Source organism: Athene noctua, chromosome 2 (assembly GCF_965140245.1).
Source record: "Athene noctua chromosome 2, bAthNoc1.hap1.1, whole genome shotgun sequence".
NCBI lineage: Eukaryota > Metazoa > Chordata > Aves > Strigiformes > Strigidae > Athene > Athene noctua.
Window position 1 is genome coordinate 138,587,543 of NC_134038.1, and position 21,847 is coordinate 138,609,389.

General features: G+C 39.9%; 1 protein-coding gene across 5 annotated transcripts; it reads left to right on the plus strand.

The window, feature by feature from the left end:
- Window positions 1-4,786: 4,786 nt before the first annotated feature.
- Window positions 4,787-21,248, plus strand: CCDC126 (coiled-coil domain containing 126). Of its 5 annotated transcripts, none has more exons than XM_074900419.1 (5): window positions 5,178-5,247; window positions 14,430-14,553; window positions 16,057-16,189; window positions 16,733-17,133; window positions 19,628-21,248. In XM_074900419.1, exons 4-5 carry the CDS (start codon window positions 16,896-16,898, stop codon window positions 19,807-19,809), a joined length of 420 nt encoding a protein of 139 aa, XP_074756520.1. In that variant the 5' UTR covers window positions 5,178-5,247; window positions 14,430-14,553; window positions 16,057-16,189; window positions 16,733-16,895; the 3' UTR covers window positions 19,810-21,248. The 5 variants fall into 5 exon arrangements, with proteins under 5 accessions (XP_074756522.1, XP_074756518.1, XP_074756520.1 ...); XM_074900420.1 differs by lacking the exon at window positions 14,430-14,553 and adding an exon at window positions 7,066-7,118 and having other exon boundaries at window positions 5,187-5,247; XM_074900418.1 differs by lacking the exon at window positions 5,178-5,247 and adding an exon at window positions 7,071-7,118.
- The last annotated feature ends 599 nt before the right edge of the window (window positions 21,249-21,847 follow it).

The window sequence follows — 21,847 nt, forward strand, 5'->3', positions numbered from 1 at the left end:
AAGGAATGAGGTGCCCAGTGGGTGATTCACAGGCAGGAGATGGTTCCCCAGAAATCAAATCCCTTTGCTACGTGAAGCACGCTCCTGGGGCTTTAGACAACAGCCGTGTCCGCAGCGCTGGTTGATTCTTCCACAGCCCGTGAAGTTGGGTCACAGGCAGCTGCTGTGGCAGCACAGCCCCGTTGGCAAGGTGTCCCGGCAGAGAAGCCGTGTTCACACTGCTCATCCACAGACAGCTTGAGGTTCTAACAAACCCTCAACGTACGCTCGTCTTTACAGAAATGGTTCATGTTGCTTCCTACCTCGACCATAAATCTGGATTATTTCTTGCTTCTGTTGTAAATGGAAGGCTGGAACTGTACATGCCAGCCCTTCCTCTTTTTGCTTGAGTAAATAATCAATTGAAGAGTAAAGTAGCTCACAGTGGTAAAGAAAACAGTATTGGGGAAAAAGCTTTCTTGTCCTCTAAGCTTGCAAAATATTTCATTTTGGCTGAAAGTTTCTTGCATGTCAGTTACTTCTAAAGTTTTAGTCAAGCCCTTAGCCAGTTCTTGTTTAATTACAATTAAATTTTCATTCAGGTTGGCCTGAGTTTTAGCCTCTGCTAATGTCTCACTTTCCAAAAGCGATTCTGAATCCATGTCATCATCTGTTTTTTATGCCAGCTCTACTCCATTCAGCTCCAGTGGATTTGCTCATCTCCCTTTCCAAGTGTAACTTTATTAATAAAGCACTTATTCTACTGCAAGATCGCACACTGTTCTGCTGTCATCTGATTCTGATCCTGGCTGATGTTGCCTATAATCTAACTCCAGGAACAAAAGGGAACAATTATGAAGGGCATATCTAAATTCTGAGAAGAAAATGCTTATCAGTCTTCTCCCATAAGGTGGATCACTGAAAAAATGCAATATGAAGAACCAAGTGAAAAGACATAATGGTTATGCTAAAAGCAAACAAACAGGAAAGAGAGGGAAAAGTTCAGATTATAGGACAGGAATATGCTTTTTGTTAACATGTATGTATATAAGATCTAGCTATAGCCCACATTGTGATTCCAACTCCTGAGACTTACACTAATATTAATGCACACATTCAAAATGTTTGCATTATTCTAGCAGGATTTTTTCATTGCTGTGATCCTAAAATGTTCTGGCAATGTGCTGGGTTTGTGTGATGTGGGCTTTTGGTACCAGGAATGAGGTTACAGTAGTGGCCCTTGTGAGAAGGTTTTTGAAGCTCCCCTGGCTCCAATTTGGACCCACCTCTGGCCAAGGCAATTAGCAATGGTGCTGCACCTCTGCGATAATGTATTTAAGAAGGGGAACCTGAGAGGAGTGGTGGGAGTTGAGAGGAGGACGCCTGTGCGAACACCGAGGCCAGTGGGAGGAAGGAGGAGAAGGGAGGGAGGTGCGCTGGTGCAGAGCCCCCCTGTACCCCATGGTGAGACGGCAGACCCCCCCCATGCCACCCATGGGGGTCACCGCTGGAGCAGATGACGACCTGCGGAGGACTCAAACATGCAGGGGTAACCCACACTGAAGCAACATGGGATTGGCTGCAGCCTGTGGGAAGGACTCATGCCAGAGAAAGTTCATGGAGGACTGTCTCCAGTGAGAGGGACTCAACGCTGCAGCAGGGTACAATGCCAGGAATCCTCTCCCTGAGGAGGAAGGAGTGGCAGGACTGACCGCACCCCCCATTCCCTGCCCCCTGTGCTGCTAGAAGGAGGAGGTAGAGATATGGGGAACAAAACTGAACCGGAAGAAGGGAGGGGTGGGAAAAGGTGTTTCTAAGATGTGGTAATGCTTCTCACTGTCCCGCTCTGTCTGTTTAGTAGTGTTGTTGTTAAGAGTTTGAATTAAAGTGATCTTTTATTTCTTCCCCTAATGAGGAGTCTGTCTTTTGCCTGTGACCATAATGGATGGGACATCCCTCTCTGTCCTTATCTCGATTCCTTGAGCCTTTTTCTTTATTTTCTCCTTCCCAATCCTGAAGGGGAAAGGGGTTAGTGGATGGCTGTGTGGTGCTCAGCTGCCCTCTGGGCTCAAACCATGACAGGCAATTAAACTCCAAATAAAAAATGTCAATCACTGATACAAATACCTCTTTTTAAAAAGTCTAATCAAGTTTACATTTTAAATGGAAAACTACAAGCTCTCTTCACCATTTCCCCCCCCCCCCCCCCCCATAATTCTTACGCCTTCATCGTCCTCTACAATAACTTCATGGTAGCTTCCTGAAGTACAATTATTATTTGACAGTACATTTTAGCTGTCACTGTTTATGAGTAAGACTGCAAAGTTGATTTGCATCTTTGGGAGCCTCTCTACTAAATGGATGATGGTTCAAACACAGAAAACAGCTAGAGATGGCCTAAAGGATACACTAACATGACACAATTATATGTACTCCAAGGATGTCTTATGGAGTTTTTTCGAGCAATATTAATATAGTGTTACCTTTAATGCAGCAGTGAGTATACAGCATGCACAATTTGGGGAAAAAAATGTACTTTGGGGGGAAAAATGGGCCCAGACCAGGCCCATTTCCTAAAGTGAAAGGTTATAAATAACTGGTAAGGGATCAGGAAGAGAGAGAAAAAGGAGTGGCAGTAAGGCAAGTATAAGGTTGCATCTATTCTTATCTATGTACACAGATTAGAGGGTTCATCCGTTAAGTAAGAAGGCAGCAGGCACACTGATCACAAAGTATATTGATTCTCTAGCCATTACTATTAAGCAGTTTAAACGTATTACAAGAAAAGAAATTCTTAACACATATTTGAAACAGACAACAACAGCTATGCAAATTAATGTCAGGACAGTCTAGAGATAGTGAAGGGTGTGAGAAAGGAATAAAGACAACACTGCAGCAGCAATTTAGTTTTGCTTTTTTAGATTTTGAAAAATAATACAGAACACGGTCAGTTTTTACTCCTGTAATCCTGCGCTTTTATCTATCCCTTGAAATGATGCTGACAATATTATTGCCCACAAATATAAGGCCCATGTAAACACTAAGGTTTGATTTTCATCTGTCACTGAGGAGAAACAAGATATTACATTCTGGTACAGTTTTTACCACACATCTTGGATAAGGGGAAAAAAATCACATAATATTGTGAGACACATGTTCATGAAAGATGACCAAATACATGAGGCCTTCAGGCAATAGGAACTAAGAATGTTATTAATAGTTGAGAGTTCCTGTCAACAGAGGGTATGTTTATAATGGAGACAGATTTCTTAATAAAATTTTGTGACCTCCACAAGCAAATCTTCCTGTGATTATACCATTGACAGATTTCCCTTTCTCTCCCTATAAGCTCTAAATACCATATAAATTATATTTGCAAAGACATTACAGCTGTTCACTGCACATCTGTGAAAATAAAGGATTAATCACTGAGCAAATAGTACAGTAATAAATGGCAGCAAATAGCTGCAGTATGTTTGTTATGTGAAGTCCATTTCAGACCATCTGGTTTTGATCCTTGAAAGAGGAAATCTTGATGAGAAAATACCCACAGAAACAGATGAGGTGATTCTGCTTTAGAAAACACTTCTAGCAACAGTATTATTGATGCTGCACAATATACAGTCAATCTGTTCACTCAAAAGCTTACTTACCAAGTATTTCAGGGGGGTTTTTTTTGCCTGTCCTCATTCAATATTGTATAATATAGCAAGACTTTTGTCCATGGGATGGATTGCATAATTAAATAAATGCATCATTCATTTAATGCAGCCTCTTCTGAATTCTCTGTGGGGATACAGCCTTCTATCCACTTCAACAGTTGCCTAATATTCTCAAATTTAAATTAACTCTCAGCTGAACACCAATATTTTCCAGACCAATAAGAAAATTAAAAAAAATATTTCCAATTTCACAAGACTCTGAAATAAGGGACTGCAAACTAGTCAACATTAGAAAAGTTTTATATGCAACTGATTCACTGGCTGACATGATACCACCTGCCAAAAGTTTTGTCTACCTACATAGGTCTAGACCACTAACCCTCTGATGTATCAGTATCCTTTTTTCTGTTAGAGCAACAGATTTAAATATCGAATTTTCCTCCACGTAATCCGTAGAGAAAAAAAGTTTGAAAACCAGAGAGAAGCCAGGTAGCCTCCGACACACATTGGAAGAGAGGGAAAGCTGCAGCGCAATGCAGGTGTGGGGGTACCGATGGGGAGGTGGAGTGGTGATGGGATCAGCAAGGTACCAGGACAACGCTTGCTGTGCCTGTGTTTATTTTACAGAGGATGCAACGTTGCAAACAGAACCCTCCCCTACACTCAACTGCAACATCTGATGTGCAACTGGTACCTCAGCTTGTCTAAGCAGGGACAATCCTGAAGGAACTGAGCTAGGGTGAAGAACAGGTACTCCAGAGCCTTAGCAACACTGAAGCTGTTGAACGTGCCCTTATGTTCACCTTTAGTTAACTGATACCAACTTCCCTCAAGTATCACCTTGCAAGGAAGGGCCTGAGCACAGTCCTACGTCCACAGAGGATTTTATTGACGTGATTATCACGGTGGGAGTTTATAGACTGTCCCAGCCACGAACAGTGCAGCTGGCGCAGCTGCGGGTTGCAAGAACGAGTGTACGGATGAGGACAAACTGCCCCTGCACCAGACCTGAGTGCCAGCACTCGTTCCCGAGGCCAGTCACAATTCACTTACGCCGTTAGAGGGCAGAAGCGACACCTTTCCCGGTTTGTGCTTCTGGCGGCAATCTTAGGGACGTCAGCGGGAATTAACAGCCACGGCCACGCTGCCTTCCAGCTTCCCGGGGGGCTCCTCTTTGGAGCCCGGCGGTGGACGTTTCCGGGAAGAACTACTAGGCCTGCAGTTACGTATCGCCCTCCGGGCCCCCACACCGCCTGCCTCGCTCCCCCGACAACGCATAGGGGCGGGCGTGCGGGCGAAGGCCTCGTGGCCAGGCTCCTAGCCCCGAGCCAAGCCCCACGCCCGCAAGAGCGGGAGCGGGCACGGTTACCGGCCGCCGCCGCCCCTCAGCGCCGAGGAGGCGGGAGAAGGGGGGGGGGGGAAGGAGACTGGCCGCGCATGCGCCCCAGGCAGTGCGGGGGGGTGGGGCGTGCGGCAGCCGTCCTGAGCGGGACGGGCGGGGGTGAAGGGGCGGGGCCTCAGGTGGTGCGCGGTGTCGTGTCGCGAGGCGGGCGGAAGCGGAGCGGGCGAGCGGCGGCTGTCAGACGGGAGCGGGCCCGCGGCGGAGGTAGCGCGGGGCTGCCGGGGGGGCTCTGCCCCGTCCTCCTGAGGCGCCTCCCGCCGGAGCGGGGTGTGGAGGAGCTGTGTCTCTTGGCTGGGGAAGAGGGGAGGAAGGGTCTCCGGTTGAGTGGGGGCGGCGAGAGGGTGGCGGAGGCCCGGCGGTCCGTGCGGGGACACGGGGCGGGGGAAGGCGCCAGGCTTGGCCGCGGGTGGCGAGGCGGGGAACCGGGTGGCCGCAGCATGGCTGCGGCGGCCGGGGGAGCCCAGGCTTTCATCTCGCCTGGGCGCCCCGCTGTGTTTTCCTCCTCCGGGTCGCCCCCTGCTTCGGGGCAGGTTTATTTTCCCTCCGGCTTCGGCCGTGCTTCTGCCCCCTCCCCGCCGGTGTTTGTGCAGCCATCAGCTTTGCCCCCGCCTTCCTTCCCTCCGCTTGTCCTTCCGCAGCGGGTCGTGCTGCCCGCGGGTCGGTCTCCTTCCTCCTCTGCGAGCAGTGGTCGTTGGTAGAATCGCGGGTCGTTCTGGTGGGTTGTGGCGGAGTTACCGCAGGCCCCTCTTACGGGTGGGGGTGTTCTGCTGCCCGCCGTGGCTAAATGTGCCCTCCGGCTGGATAACCGCGTTCCCGGGCTGTGATGCCATGGTCTCGGGTGGTGAGGAAGCAGCGAAGGAAACAAGGGTTTTCTGGTTTTCCTCAGTGGCAGTGGCCTTCCTGTCATAAACTATGACTGCAGTGACTCTGCAAGATTGACGTCTTGTACTGTAAGGACCCTAACTTTCAGAGAGGCAAAGCATGCTTACGGTGATGTGATGGAACTTGGAAGAAAAAAATGTTTGTTTAATCCATATTCAAGCAAAGGCAGGATCCTTAATAAGGTTAGGTTGAGTCATCTTATGACACTGACAGGTTTGCATAAAAAAATAACGGGCAAAACATTTGTTTTAATTTTAGGAGACTATAAAAGTTCCTGAAAACAAGAGTTGAGGAATAATGCTTCCTTCTTACAGTAGAATAAAATTCCTTTTATATGTAACCTCTGATATTTTAACTACGTGTTTAATCTTCCATTAAATTTCTGTGTTTATAACCTACTATTATGTCTACTTTATTTCTGTAGCTGTTAATCATTCATTATTAATAAACTTTCTCTTCAGTTTCATAATCTAACATAGTAGCATCCTGTAAATTCTCTTTTATGTATTTTGTCATCTAAAAGATACTGACAGCTAAAATGGAGTTTAGTTTCTCTGTGTGTGTGTGTGCACAAAGCAAAGCAGAGAGAATTTTTGTTATGTCTTACAACATGATGTGGAGTTTCCCTAGTGAGGTTTAGTGAGGTTTAACCTCCTTCAGTGAGGTTAAAACTATGGGTTTGGTTTTGTTTTGGGGTTTTTTGTTGTTGTTTTGTTCCCTCAGTGTGTGAAGGGGGGGACAGCTTTTCATTTTGAAAAGTGGGCTCTGCAGGAACTGTGACTTTAGTTTTAACAGAACCTTCAGAATATGAACGTGGTGAACATAATAGCTAAGCATGCATGTGATTTGTTCTAATTGTAATGTAGTGTTTGTTTTGGAGCAGATGTCATGAATTGTTTCACTCATGAGAATATCAAAGAAAGGAGGTGATATAAACATGTTAATACAGTGTAAGTAGCATTTTGTTCTAGTGTCAGAAGAGGAGCGATTGCAATTTTAGATCAAATGTGGAAATTTATTGCTAGCTTTGTTCCCGTTTTGACTGCTGGAGATACCCATGTGCACAAAGCCTAAATTATTCTGGCCTCTTTTTGTTATTATATGTGTAACAATATATAATTGTTTAATAATTCATTCCAGGTACCTGAGAATGCCAGAGGATTAAGCAATTGTGCTGGAATTCCTTTGGTCTGGTAAACGTGTCTTTTTCCTAAAGCTTTTGTAGTTGTAAATCAAGCTACTTCCTTTTTTTTAAAAAAAGCGCTTTTGTAGTCTGATTTTAGAGACTCCTTTTGGCTTTTAGTTTCTTGAAGGAGGCATTGGTATTAGCTAATCATGTATTGTGATTTAGCTTGAGGATTGGATGTCATTTAGCTGCTAAAAGTAAAATATTTCCCCTGGAGTTCATGATCACTTGTACCTCTTCCAAGAATAGTTAAGGGCACTAGTTCTTGTATCTTGCCCAAACTATAAGTAGGATAAATGCATGCTGTCAGCTTAAATTGTCAGCTGTGTAGTCAACATATTTGAAGACTAGTGTCAAAAATAGCCATTAAATTGTTTCCAGTAGCTGTCAAAAATCTGTGGAGCTCAGTCATTCAAATGAATGTGTTTTGTGCTGGTACAAGTTTACTGCTAAAATGTATTTTATATGGTATTTGTTTTTTGACAAGCTCTTTCACCTGTGACTGAAAGCTTGTACTATTAGGTGGGCTGAGTTTCCTCAACTGAGCATTATTAATGGCCTCCTTAATTTTCTTTTATGATTGTCAAATTTACAAGAAATTATTTATATTACCATTTTCCTTTAATTTAAAATATTAATTTTGGATTTCTCAGAACTAAATGGGTTCTGTGCCTATGTAAAATAGGTCCCAGGCTAGAGGCCTAGACAAGAGGACTTAAAACTTATTCCACTGAAATTAGTCTCTTCAGTAATAACAAAGAAATAAGAGGCTACTGTGGTATAAATAATCCAGTTAAATTTCTGGATACCTTCTACTTTAAAATATTTTGCAGTGCACACCACTGTGGTGCTGTGGTTAACTACTGTCTGTTATAACTGCTGCTATGCTAAGATAAACCAACAAGTCAATATAGAAATAATAAAAGATGTAGAAGAACTTACTTGTCTTTGACATTGCCTCCAGTGTTATTTTTCTGAAATCTTTGTCTGGATCAGCCTCCCAGGAGGGAGTGTGAATCTGAAGCCCAGTCTGTATTGTAGCTTTACTGCTGAAATGTACTTTAGGTGGACACCTTGCATACATCCATACTCAGTTTGAATTCTGCAGGTTTCTTGAAATAAAACCAGGCAAGTTAAATTCTTCTCTCCCCAGTGGTACAAGCCTTTTTTTGTCACTGTTCTACGGGAGTAGCGTCTGTGTGGATGCTTCACTGTGTGTACATGCATGGCCAGGTCTGCGGTGGCAATCTCTCCACTACTGCAGCCACCACTTTGTTAGTTGACTCCCCATTCCTCCCTCTCTTTTTAGTTCTCTTTAATGGCACCTCCCCCTTGCTTTTAGTTCTCTTTAAAATGTTCAGTGAAAATCCCGCTCTTAGTAGCTTACATTGATGATCTTACAGGTAAGGCTCTCTGTAAATCTAACTAAAATTAGTTAATCATTGTCATATCAGAAGGAAGTTTGAGTCACGGGGGCTTTGGAAGGAGTGATGCAAATACAGCTGTGAAATTTCACAAGGGAGTAAAGGTACTAGTTAGGTCTTTGCAAGGTGAGTACTTGACATAGTCTCATGTTTAACCGCAGTGAAAAAATTGTGGCAAACTTATTGGGAAACAAGAAGCTAAGAAAGTACCTCATGCTGTGTCATAACTGTGGTTCTTATCAGCAAGGGTCCTACTGTGACCTGAATGGCAGCAAAAAAAGCCTGAAGAAAAAATGAAAAGTGTCCCAGATGGAATGGAGCTGAGATGATTTTCATTTTTTTTTTAAGAAACTGATACAGAGATGTAGAAATGGTTTGAGGCCCAGATGGACCCAGTGGGAGGAGGGGAGCTTCAGCAAGTATAATATACTGTCCCCATTGGTATCTGCTTTCTTTAATTTTCTTCACAACCCCTGCCAAGTCATTTCCCCTCTCAGAATCTTGAAACTTGGCTGACTGCCACAGGCAAGGAACAAAGAATTTCTGTTTTTAAATAGTCGGTTTATTTTAAAAGCATTCACTGACAGTAGTAGGCAAAATAAAGGGGGGGGGGGAGCTGAAAAACAGCCGGGATACTTTAAGGTACCAAAAAGTACTTCAACAGACTCCTTTAACTTAATGCAAAATAAAAATAATTGTTGGCAGAAAGTATAAAATAAAACCAATGCAAATAGGACTAAATGTATTCAAAATAGAAGCTGATCACCGTTATTTCTAAAATACTGAAATAGAAAAGGTGATCTAGTGTTTGGGCACTCAGATGATTTTATGCCAGCGCCACTGTAAACGAGATGTGTGGGTTTTCAAGTCTCAAGTGATATGTTTTTGTTTTGAGCTCAAAGTCCAGCTACAAAACCCATTTGATTGTGTGCTGTTCTTAGAAGCCTCTAGGACATAAAACTGTTCCTGGTTTAAGATGTGTTTGAGGTAGTCCCAGCAGCTTGGCAGCAGTGACTGTATCTGTCCACTTGGTGAGCTGTGACTTTTGTTGACCCTGATATCCTTTGGATGAATTGAGACAGGGACTGATGGGAGCACACAAGGAGATTTTCTTCCTTCTTCATTGTAGCACTGTAGAAGAATAGGTATTCTTGGTAGGTAACCATCTTTGCTATTCCCTTAAACCTCGTATCTTTCTATGATTTCACTTAGAATACCGTTAAAGGTATTCCACGAAAGGTAGGTACTCATAAGGCAAAGGGATTTTTTTTTTTTCAGCATTCCTTGGTAATTGCGAGTCTAGGGCATGCATAGGCAGGGAATGAAGGAACATATGCTGTGGGAGAAGGTACAAAGATAGATGTCCTGGAAAAGACACCAAGCACTAGGCAGACTCCTTTGGCAGTGCATTCCAAAAGTGGTACAGAACTGCTAAAACCTGCAGTCCAGCAGCTGTCATACTGATGGCAGTCTTTTTTTTTTTTTTTTCTCCAGAAATATGCATTCTTACCTATTCTTAAGATGGTAGTGTGTTATGTAGTGCTGTTCTTTTCTCTTGAGTCTAACAGGTATTAATATAAATTCTTTCTTCTATTAACTGATCTATGATGAAGTCTCGAAAGGCCCTCAAGTCTCTTCAGCACATAGGCATCACATTTTGTCAGTAAGGTATCCTCTTTTCCATCTCTGCTGGTGACCTTTTTCTGTTAACCAAACTTACAGCAACAATAATAGGAATTTTTAACATGCTGAAAACTGATCTCTTTAAAAGACAGCTCAAACATGGTTTCACTTGTCTGGGGACATGCATTTCTCTTAATTGTTTGCTTATGAGTAGAATATTGTGCTCTTTTATGGCGTTGTGCAGCTGTCTGAGTGAACCTGATTAATGAACCTGGGAACCAAAGGGCAGTGTTGGTTTGCAGAAGTCACCAGTACAGGAGAATAGTTTTATTGGCATCTTTTCAAGAACTCATGGGCTCTTAAAAATACGAGGAGTGCGATTCTTCCTTGGGCACCAATTTTAAGTATGAATGATGTAGGTAAGATGACTTATTAAAGGGAATTAGTGTTATGTGTAGGAACAGAGAACTGAAGTTTCTGTGTATTGCCAGGAATTGTGGTCCTGTGTAGCAGGATATACTTAACTTCTTTGGGCACCTGTTTGTCAGCTGCGTGTCATGCAGATTGTTCTTCTACTGCCAAATGGATAGCCACCTAAGACTGCAAATTACCAGAATGCAAACATAATTTCTTGTGTTCCAAAAAAGTCCAAGCCTGTAGCTTCTGGGCTTGTAGGTGCTTATTTCATTGTCCCTGTCTTCAAAGGTTAATTGGTCAGTGAGTATGTTCTATGCTTTTTTTTTTGTCAGTCATTCTTTAGACTTACCATTTTCATTGCTGCACAGCAACTGTGCCAGGAGGTTTCCAAATAGCATAGAACTAGCCTGTCTGCTCTCAGAATGGTGAGCACAATGGCTGTCGGCTGAGTGACCATGATGCTCAAAAGTTTTCTGTTGAAAGATCAGAAAACAAAAGATTTTTGGAGGCCACAGAGGTGAATGGGCTGGGGGAGCGAGCGAAAAAGAAAACTAATGTGAAAACATTTACACATGCAAAAAAGAAAACTCATAGGATAGAGCTGATAGAACTGTGGAAATACTGCCAGGTATTCTGTAATGCCCTGTAATTTCTGTCATCCTGAAATGTTTGTTGGCTATTGCAGTGAGGTATTCTTATGCCTGTTTACAGCACAGCTTATTGTTTACTAATACAGTACCCTCACTGTACTGAGAGATATTTGCTACCATGAATTTATTAGAAATTTCTCAGAGATATAATTTTAAATCCTTAACAATTTCATAAACTTGTTAAGCTCCCACTGAGATTGTAATAAATTCTAATTTTGTACTGTACAATTATTTTACAGCAATTATTAATGTCAGTTTTTATTTGTACTGTCCTAATTTCTGTCTCCCATCTTCTGTTACAAGGTTTTTTTTTCCCCTTCATCTATTCGTAGTTAAATGAAGTCTCCCATGACTATATCTGGCTTTTTTTTTTTAAATCTTTGTCTTGATACATCACTTCTTGTGCTTATACTGTTAATAATTGGTTGCAAAGCTGGACTTGCTTTTGAATTCACTGTGTCACGCTTTTGTTGATCATAATTTGGCAGTGAGGAGCAGATAAGAATTATGGTGATAAGTAATAGATTGAGTAAAGCTGTCATTTATCAAAGCTACTTTCTTAATATATTAATTCATTAGAGACCGATATAAGTCTCTAGGGTATCACTGAGGAGCTACTACCTCAGTATTTGGCATTCTACCTTTCAAAAGATAAAACCAAAGAGGTGGCTTTATTGGACTGCATGTTAACAACCCTATTTTCTTTTTCTTGGCTTTATCTTTAAAGTCTTTTTGATCCTGGAATGGATTGGGGTTCTCAGGTTTCAGTTTATTCTTCACCTCTTGTTGACTCTGTTTTGTTAGTTTTTTTGATAAAGCTGCTCACTAATAACTACCAAAAATACCTGATGGGCCTGCTGCTTTCTTTTTATTTTATAAATAATCATCTTAATCTGTCCTGTACGTTTCTCCAGACTAGAAGGTACACACCATCTCAGCAGCACATCACAGTTTTAAATTTGCCCTGCTGATGTCAATAACTACTTCTAGTGGGTTAGGAAGGCTGAGATCTCTCAGACAGACTAGAAAAACAATGACAAATATGTACCAGTCTTCCATGAGCTGACTGACTAGCAGAACTGACAGTGCTGTAAGGTGTGTTGTTACTTTTTAAGGGTTTGAGTATGCCTTTTTTTTTTTGTGATACCCTGAGATTGTTTCAGAGGATGTGTGAGGCATTCCTTTGCCTTATAGACTGTGGCATTTTGTGTGGTACATGAATATAATCTCTGGGTTTTGCTGGGAACAAGTAAAGTAGAATCAGAGAAAGACTGTGCAACAAAATTCAAGTATGATGTTTAGTAAGTATGGGCTGGTTTCCATGAAGAAGGGTCAGTATTCAAACTGAAGTTGGATGCTACTGTTGAAGTAGCATCAGAGATACTAGAACTTTGCTTTATTATGGACCGTAATGGATTCTCTATTGCTTTGTCTTTAGCACTTGTTCCTTTCCTTTCATGTACTCAGTAATATAATTTATATATGACTGATATTGGAATACCACTCAGAGGCTAGAGATTATTTTATTTTGGAGAGGATGAGTGCCTTAGTTCATGGCTTTCGTTGCCAGATGTATGTCAGTGTTTGTTGTGGTACTGCTGGACAATGTTAAATCCACGTTGGCAAGCTTTGCAATATATTTCTTGGATAACCAGCAGTGGCAGCAGTGAAGAAAACCAAACTCTTTGTATGTCTGTGAAAGGCAAACCTTGTCTCAGATGCTCTGTTCAGGAATTCCATGTTGTTCCAAGTTCTAATGTTGATCCTGGCTTGGGCTTGTAATTTTCAGAATAATTTAGACATGCATGTTGATTTTAAAGAACTTTGAAAAATTGCCACTTGAATTAGTCACTTCAGGCTGCCAATTGAAAGGATTACCTGGAAGATACTCTCTTCTTCATGAATTCTTGGATTTCCATTTTGCTGTCGCAGTCAAGTCAGGGGTTTTGTTTTATTTGAATTTGTTTGTTTTTTTCTTTGTTTTGGGGTTTTGTTTGTTCAGATTGTAGTTTTTAGGTTTCTTCCTTTCACTCCTCAGATTTTCAAATTTTATCCTGGCAGTACTCCTTTATCTTCATGGTCATCTTCCTTTTGTCTCAGTCCCTGTGGTGAGAGATGGTACGAATTCCAACAAGGTGTAGCTCTGATGTGCCCTTTTTTCCTGTTGCTCTCTGCAGTGCTTTGTCTTCCTTTGCCAAAAAAGCCCTTCAGCTGCGGTTGGGAGAGTGGTAACCCTGGGTTCCTACCCCCACTAAGTCAGCATAAGGAAAGAAGTCTTGGCTTCCTTTTACCCCTACTCAGGAAGCAGTGGCTAAGGAGTTGTTGAGAGAATGAGGGAGAAGAAAGATTAGAAGAGACTGTTCCTTCTTACATGTATGCTGTTATGTGACAGGATACTACTTCTGGATTACTGAAAACAAAGATCCATTCTGAGGACAAGTTTTGTTTAAACTCTAATGTTCATGTACAGTAGTGTTGACCCTTCAGGGCAACAAGCAGTGAAAGAATATTCCCATCCATCCATCTTACTGTGCTATTTTTCTTCCTAATATGTATACCTGCTGCTCTAATAACCTTTTCCTACTTGCAAATCATGTGGGTATAATAAGCTTGCTTCTTTTTGTTTTGTTTGGTTTTGGTTTTTTTTGTTACTCTACACTGAAATCTTGGAAGGGTCTCACAGGGAGCGTGTTATGGGTTGCTAGAAGTGCATGCTTCAGGAAGAAAGAGGAGACCAAATCCCCAGAATTTTTGCAGTTACACTGGAATGCATTAAGGGGGAATGGCCTCTAAAAATGTGTAGGGAAAGTGACAAGTAGAAATAGTTGTCTTTTTGATACACCTTACTCCCAGTTCCTTTGCCTGGTGTCAGTATTTGGGTGTTACGCCATTTGCCCAGCAGGTTAAGTCCTTGATTTCCATTAGTTTCAGTAGTCAGCGTGTACACTGTGATTCAAATGTACATGGTAAAGAACTAGTCTGCAATTCCTACTGCTCCTTGGCGGGAGCTTATTCAATCTGTTCCTCTTGGCTAGGACTCTTATCCTGGCTTGTGGTCTTATTTACAGCGTGATGGCAGAGTTATTTCCACTCCAAAGCTCTGTAGTGATATTGTCTAAATGCTTCAGGATGAGATATGGCTGGGGATCTGTGAAGAGCTGAACTTAATTTAAATTTCTGCAAGATCTATCTGTTTATTTTCAGACAATTTTTAAAATAATATAAATTGTAGACTTCTGGGAACAGGGATTGAAACTTGTCTCTCCTTGAGAGATGCTGTTTGGTCTTCTGAGCCATCATGGGAATACCCTACTCCTGGACCTCATAGGTAAATGTTTTCCATCATATTTGATACTACTCAGGGAATACATAGATGCATAATGATGTGCAGTGTATGCTTTAAAGGCTGAGTGCAGAGCCATGGATTTGGCAAAGAGCTAGGGAAAAGAAGTTTTGGTTAGTTTATGGAGGATCTGTTTCAGGAAATCTGTAACCACACAATTCCAAATATTTGTGCTGATACTGTAGAATATAAGTTTTTATTGTTTTCTCTCTTACGTACTTATGACAACTTTGTGTCTTAAAATCAGTTTTGGGGGGGATAAGCACATTCTTTGAACAAAGTACATCCTGCTGAATTTACAGTGGGAAGTTTGCATGTTGGCTGTCTCTCCATGTGCATGGTCATATCCCACAGTGAAGGTGAAGTAAGCTCTTCCTCATTCAGTGACTTGTGATTGCCACTTACATTAGTACACCCAACAGTAGAAGTAAGATTTTGTGTACTGGCAGTTACTGTAGGTCATTTTATACACAATAACTTGTTACTTTACAGCTGCTTCAGTGTCCATGTCCTAATATTGTTCCTGGCTTGGGCTGATCATATTCAGAATAATTTAGATATGCATGTTGTTTTTAGAGCACTTAGAAAATTTGCCTCTTGAATCAGTCATGTTGGACTGCCTATTGAGAGGATTATTTGAAGAGTGAAGGTGAAAGGTGACAAAGACAGCTCAGAACACTGCTGGCAGCGACACTTGTGTTTGCAGCAGACCATGGTGTGTTGGCGTAAGGCTGCTTGAACTGGTCAGCAGAGGCAATGAAAAATACCCTGGAGACAGCATTATGTTTAAATGAGTGCTAAGCAGGATAAAAAATTCAGTCTCGATATTCTAATAAAACCGGAGACCTAAGTACCACTATAGAAAGTCTAGTGGGAAACTCTATTAAATGTGTAACTTGAGTCTGAAAAGCACTCATGTCAGATAGTATGTGGGGAATAACAGGGGAAACATAATTATTATGTAAAATCAATACCTTTATCCAGACTACATTAAATAATAGAAACTCCCTCTCAAAAAAGTATTGACTAATTGGGGAAGTTTGAGGGAGCTGAAAAATGAGAAATATGAGGTATACACATGTAAAGAGACTGAAAAGACTGGATTTGTTTGAGGGGGAAAAATGAAGGAGAGAATGATACATATGTAAATATGTATGTATAGACATATATGACGAATTTGGAACATCTGCTGTCACTGTCTTGTAACACAAGAAATGGGACACATTTCAGTGAGATTCTTACCAAGTTTTTTTAAAAAGTATGTTAAAATCGGTTATTGGGCATTCAAATGTATGCATTTGTAATAAAATGGAAACGGATTCTATTTTTTTTCCCTTACAATTGCTTCAAGTTAAGTTTAAGAATGTATTTATGTTTTAAAAGCATGTGGCTTGAAGGCCTGAACTTCAAACACTCTATGTGAAAATGAAGGTCTCTTTAGTCCTGCACCTTGTTTTATTTATTCCCCCCCGCCTTTCCCCAATACAGAGCTCCCTGAAGATGCCTGACTCATATTGCTTCAAACTGCCTGGACATTTGCTGTTTAACTGCTGAAGCTTTCATACCATTTGCTTTTCTTCTGAAGCCTTAATCTACTGAGGGATCAGAATTGGCTGCCATGGTAAGACTTTTTAAAAATGGTAGTAAAATGCTAAAAGTGGTTGCAATGTGCTGGTTAATTTTGGTTTTGTTTCATTATTTACTAGCAAGAAACTTTGTTCTTCATTTTATCTGTTTATACTTGCCCTATGCTTCTGAGGAATAAGAATGAAGTGAATAATTTCACAAGATATTTTCCTTGTGTGTAGATACATGTGTATAACTCATTAAAATGTTGCATATAAGTGTTTTACAAGTCTCTTCTAGATACTGCGTTTTGTTTAAATGCATTTGAGCTTAATGTCAGTTCAAATTATGGTATTTAAAATAAAGTGATTTGTAGAAGCATAAAAGTTTTGATTTGTGGAGAATAAAAATCAGTAAAAATAAGAAGGGGAAACCTTGTAAATAAAAGGTGAGATAAAGATGGCTGCACCTTTAAGCAGATACAAATCCACAACTATTTGCTAGATTATGCAGTATGCTGCTTTTGGAAACATACTTGTCCTTGATCTCAAGAACTGTAGCAGTTTTGAATAACCATGTGATGTTTTACAAATTTCAGGAATCAAGACCAACTAAAACATGAGATGTATTCAAGATGATCCAGCCAGAAGACTTTTCACTTCATAGAAATCTTACTTCTGGTTAATATGTAACATAATTTGACAGAGCCAAGTTCAATTACTTATCTTGAAATTAAGACACGCCTGTGGCCTTTATCAGAAATGTTTCTAACATTTTCAAGAAAAAATATGTCCCAGAGACTGAGTATGTTTTTACTAGTTTTTGGGATCATTTGGGGTTTGATGTTGCTACGTTACACTTTCCAGTATCCAAGACGCCAAAGCAGTGCCGAGTTGCGTGGACAAATACTAGATCTAAGTAAAAGATATGTCAAAGCACTGGCAGAAGAAAATAAAAATTTAATGAATGGTGGTGCTGGAGCCTCTATGGCAGGATATGGTAAGAGGAAAAAAACACCCTAGTGATTCAAATATCTTATTTTCCTAAAACCTGTGAAGTTACACTTTTTTTTTTTTTTAAATAATATATACTGCTCTTTAAGAGAAAAAAGTGTGTTAATTGATTTGATTTTAGTTTATTCACTGAAGCTGAAGATTTAAGATGTGATGCAAAATCAAGCTTGAGACATGAGACTTTTGTTTTCCAATAATTTTTTAGATATCTCCAGGTATATGACTACTGTTACTTACAGGATTAACAGTACCGTTGTGCTTTTTCTGAACCTTAAGCTATTAAGGAATAAGCACATGCTTGATATGAGGATGAAGTTTTAGATTGTCTTCACTTCAGTATTCTTGTGCCTCATTGCTGACTTTCTGCTTGTATTTCTTTAATTTTTGTCCCAAAGTAATGAAAAAGAAGCAGAAAGCAACATACGAGTTGAGTTTGCAGTCTTAAGACTGCAAGGCAAGTATGAATTTAGCAGAATCTCCCCTTGCTTCAGAAGTAGCCATTAGAGGCAAGGTTCTTTGTCTCTAGAGCCTTTGATACTTGCTGCATCATATCTCTCCAGTTTACCTGTTAACTTGATGAGTATGTTTCCAGTATTCACTGATAATATGTTACTGGAGCCTGTGCCTGTCTTCTGAAATACAGAAAAGATAGTTTTGAGATTATACTTCTGAGATCTTTTTAGAAAAACTATAGAAATGTCTTAACAGTTTTAACTCTTTGGTCCCTTGCAACTTCTCTTGAGGGAAGGCTGTGATGAGCTCTAGTTAGTCACTTAGGGATTAGGTTTGGAGAAAGTACCTGTGTTCTCTCATAAAGGAAAAAAAAAAATCTCTGGAAATAAGGGTGGTACAAGTCTTAAAAAGGAAATACTTTTTTAAAAACAAATATATGTGAAGATTTATAGTAATGTGCTTTGATCTCCTTCTTAAGGAGTCCTTAAAAGGCTGAGCTCTACCAGTAGTAAGATGCGCTCTGGTAAGAGTATGAACAGCTAAAATGTGTCTGAATTCTTTTTGCTGCTGCTCAGGAACAGGAAGGCAAGTCTGTGATGGCAAGATGAGCAGGAAGCAACCCAAGAGGAGAAGCAACAGTATCAAAATGTTTTAGCCTTTAATTCTTTTAATTCATTAACATTTTACCACAGTAAGAGACTACTTCTTTTCCTTCCCCCTTTTCTTCCCATGCACCCTTTTCTTGTCTTCATGGATTTCCTGCCCCTACTGTGTAATTTTCTGTGTAATTTGTTTTAAAAACCCCTTGTGTACTGCAGCTTTCTACTGCTGTAGAAGTCTTACAATGTATTTCCAAATGAGATTTACCTTCACAGGTTTTGTCTGAAGGTAATAAAAAAAATTAAGCCAACTCTTGATCTACATGCTGATTATCAGACTTGCAGCTTGAGTAGACAATTCCTTCCCTCAGACTGTTGAGCACAGAATGATATTCCTGGGTACATGACCCAGAGTGTCATTGACAGCAGACCCTGATCTGCTCAAATTCTAAAGCAGTTTAGAAAAAATTATTTTAGTCAAAGATGACATTACTAAACAAGAACTAGTTAATTTTAGAGGGAGGGACTGACTTGAGGTGTGGCTCTTTTTTTAATATACAACCAGTGTTTTCATTTTATCTGGGTTACTCATTGTTTTTCACTTACATACATGTGTGTTTTCTTCCCATTTTTTCTGGTTAGTTAAGAACTGATTGGGAGGGGAGTGGGAGAGAGAGTGTGTTTGTGTGTCTGCATCTGTGTGTGTTGGTGTCTTAACACCTTGTAAAATCTGGTAAGTTTGTTCACTTTTTCCCAGTCTGAGAGAAGATGGTGATATGAACATTGACAACAGTGTAATTAGCTTTTGTTGAAAGGTCTGTTACTATTTTTATTTTCCAGAATATGGGGATTTTTTTATTGTCCCTTCTCTTGTTTTTTAATCAATATAGGCCTAAATCTATGGATTATTTTTTTTTCCTGATTTATAGCTTGTGTAAGAAGTGGTAAGATACTTTCTCATAGCAGTTTTTCTACGGGATAGATCGGTTATTTAGAGTAAAGCTATTAAGAACTACCTTTTTCACGTTGGAAAGTTTTTAAAATATATTCTGTTGCTGTCCAAGGCTGAAAGGTGTCTAGCTGGGTATTCTAGTGGTGTTCTCTGGATGATTTGAAATACTGCCTTTGGATAGTCACTAGTCTAATGCTCCAGCTAGTGGCTTTGTTCTTATAAGCGAATATTTAATTGGCTTCATTCACAGTTCACTATTATGGCGATATCTTCCTTGCCTAAAATAACAGATGCATGGTATTAAAGAAAAATTAAGCAGCTATTTAATTCTATACTTATATACTAATCTGTACTCTTTCCCAGAAAGTACAGTGGGAAGCCTAGATAGCAAGTCTTAAGATGTCAGTATGTTGAAATAGTGGTTCTTTTCCACATACAGTAAATAATATCTAATTTGTTTTTTCTATTATTTTTAGCTGATCTTAAGAGAACAATTGCTGTTCTTCTGGATGATATCTTACAACGCCTCGTGAAATTGGAAAACAAAGTTGATTACATCGTTGTGAATGGCTCTGCAACAAATACCACTAATGGAACTAGCAATCAGGTGTCAGTAACTTCAAATAAACGTGCAAAACCAGCAAGCAACATTAGATAGCAAACAGGGCTGTTTTGTGTTGCCACATCTATGATAGGTAATATTTAAGATAAGCTTTTTATCTCTGGCTAGGGCAAAGCAGTAGTTGACTTTCTAAAAGTGTAAACTATTCTGTTATGCAATGTGCTGGATCTATGTAGGCCTAACTTATGTGCACAGGTTCTCAAAGCATTATTTCATTGCCTTTGAGCAGTACTTCTGAAGTGATCTTTGTTGTCTTTCAAGATATTTTGATATTATGATTTGCTGTAGTATGCCATTGGATAATAACAATAAATGGAAAGCAATGGGGAACTTATTGATAGGTTTATAAATATATTTATTTAAGTATAAATATAACATATCTTTTGGATAGGTGAGCAGTATTGTAGCTTATTCATTTTTTGTGATCTGCATTAAGCTGAGGTAACTGAGAAAAACACATTGTTAAACAAATGTTAGAAAATGTGTATACCTATAATATTTTGTTACTCATTTACTAAAATAATATTGAGGATAGCATTGGCAGTAATATTTTAAAATTGTGACCCAAAGAATGTCTTTATTTGCACTATCTGTCAGAATAGCTAGAGAGAATTTACTGTATATTTAAGAAAATTAATTATAGTAGGAAAACATCCTAGGTAGTAACACTGTCCAGGTATATCTTTGTGCCAGAATTAGGGCAGTTAGATTATCAAAAGCAAATCATAATCTGTGATATCTTAGATGATTATTTCTTACAAAGATATTTAAGTGTATGTATTTTGTAATTGCAGATAAAATTATTTAAGTGATGGAAATAAGTATTGGATATGTGAATACTGTTCATTGCTGTTTCTTTTTAACTTCTTAGTACCTTGCTATTTGTGATGAGTATAGCACACCATCACTCTGAATTGCTTTTTTGATCAGGAGGAAAAGCAAGGAAGGGAAACAAGGCATCTCTGCATTTAACAGAGACGTATGTACTAAGGGTATCTTACGGAATGTTTGAGAGCTAAGGTGATGTTTGCCTTATGTCTAAGTTAGCCTTACAGCAAAGTGAATTGCAGTATTGATGCACTGTATTTCAAAACATTACTGAAGTCATATTAAAGCGAAAGTGCCACTGAGCCTCTTTTCTAAAATGTACTGAATGTCTGGGGGGGAGGGCAGGTATATTCAGGGACTTCTGCCAAAAGTGTGCTGTGAGTGGGTTTTTGGGGTGGGTGGGGGTGGTCTAAGCCTATATTAAGGAAAAAAAGCCCACCAGGAAAACCAGAGGTGCTGGATAATACACCATCCACAGTTATGTGTTTCTTCTTTTTTTCTATTTCCCTGCTGATATTCTGAACTGTTACAAAGGAAAAATAAACTTACAACCTTTAGTTGTGACAGGAAAAAAATCATCTGATACTGTCATGTGTAAAAATGTACTCACTTCAATGCAGAAGGAGAAAAATAAATTTTTAATTGTACTTGTAAAGGCTCCTGTTTGTGGGTTTGTTTGGGGTTTTTTTAACAGTGGTATTATTCTTGCTGCATGTGCTCTACGTGGTTCTGGTTGGAAAATTGTACGTCTCTGAAGTTTAGTAGTAGTCTGTCTGGTATTGTTCTTGCTCAATCACTGAGTTCTTTTGCTCTTGAAATCCGAATGCCCTGAAACTTTCCTCAGGTTAGAGGTGAGAGGGAAAAGAAGTGAAAATAAAATGACTGTTTCATCTTTAATGGTAAAGACTTCACTCTTTCATCTAAGGGTGGAGAAGACAGGTGCACAACTTTTGAATGTGAGCCTCTCTTGACAATGTGAAGATAGATTTTTATATCTATCTATCTATGAGTTTTATTCCCTGGGTACTTGATTGGTACCAACCAAAACCTTGGTAGGTGGTATCCCTTTGTGCTATAAACAATAATTGGAGTAGTTTTTGTGTACATATGCAAAATGAGTTCTTTTTCTTTTCTTGTAAGAGTATGTGAAGTCTTACAAGTTATTGAGGATAGTTAAACAAGCATAACAAAAGTTGCAAGGTGAATATATGTCACTACGTGCACATGCAGCTTGTTTTATGTGGGG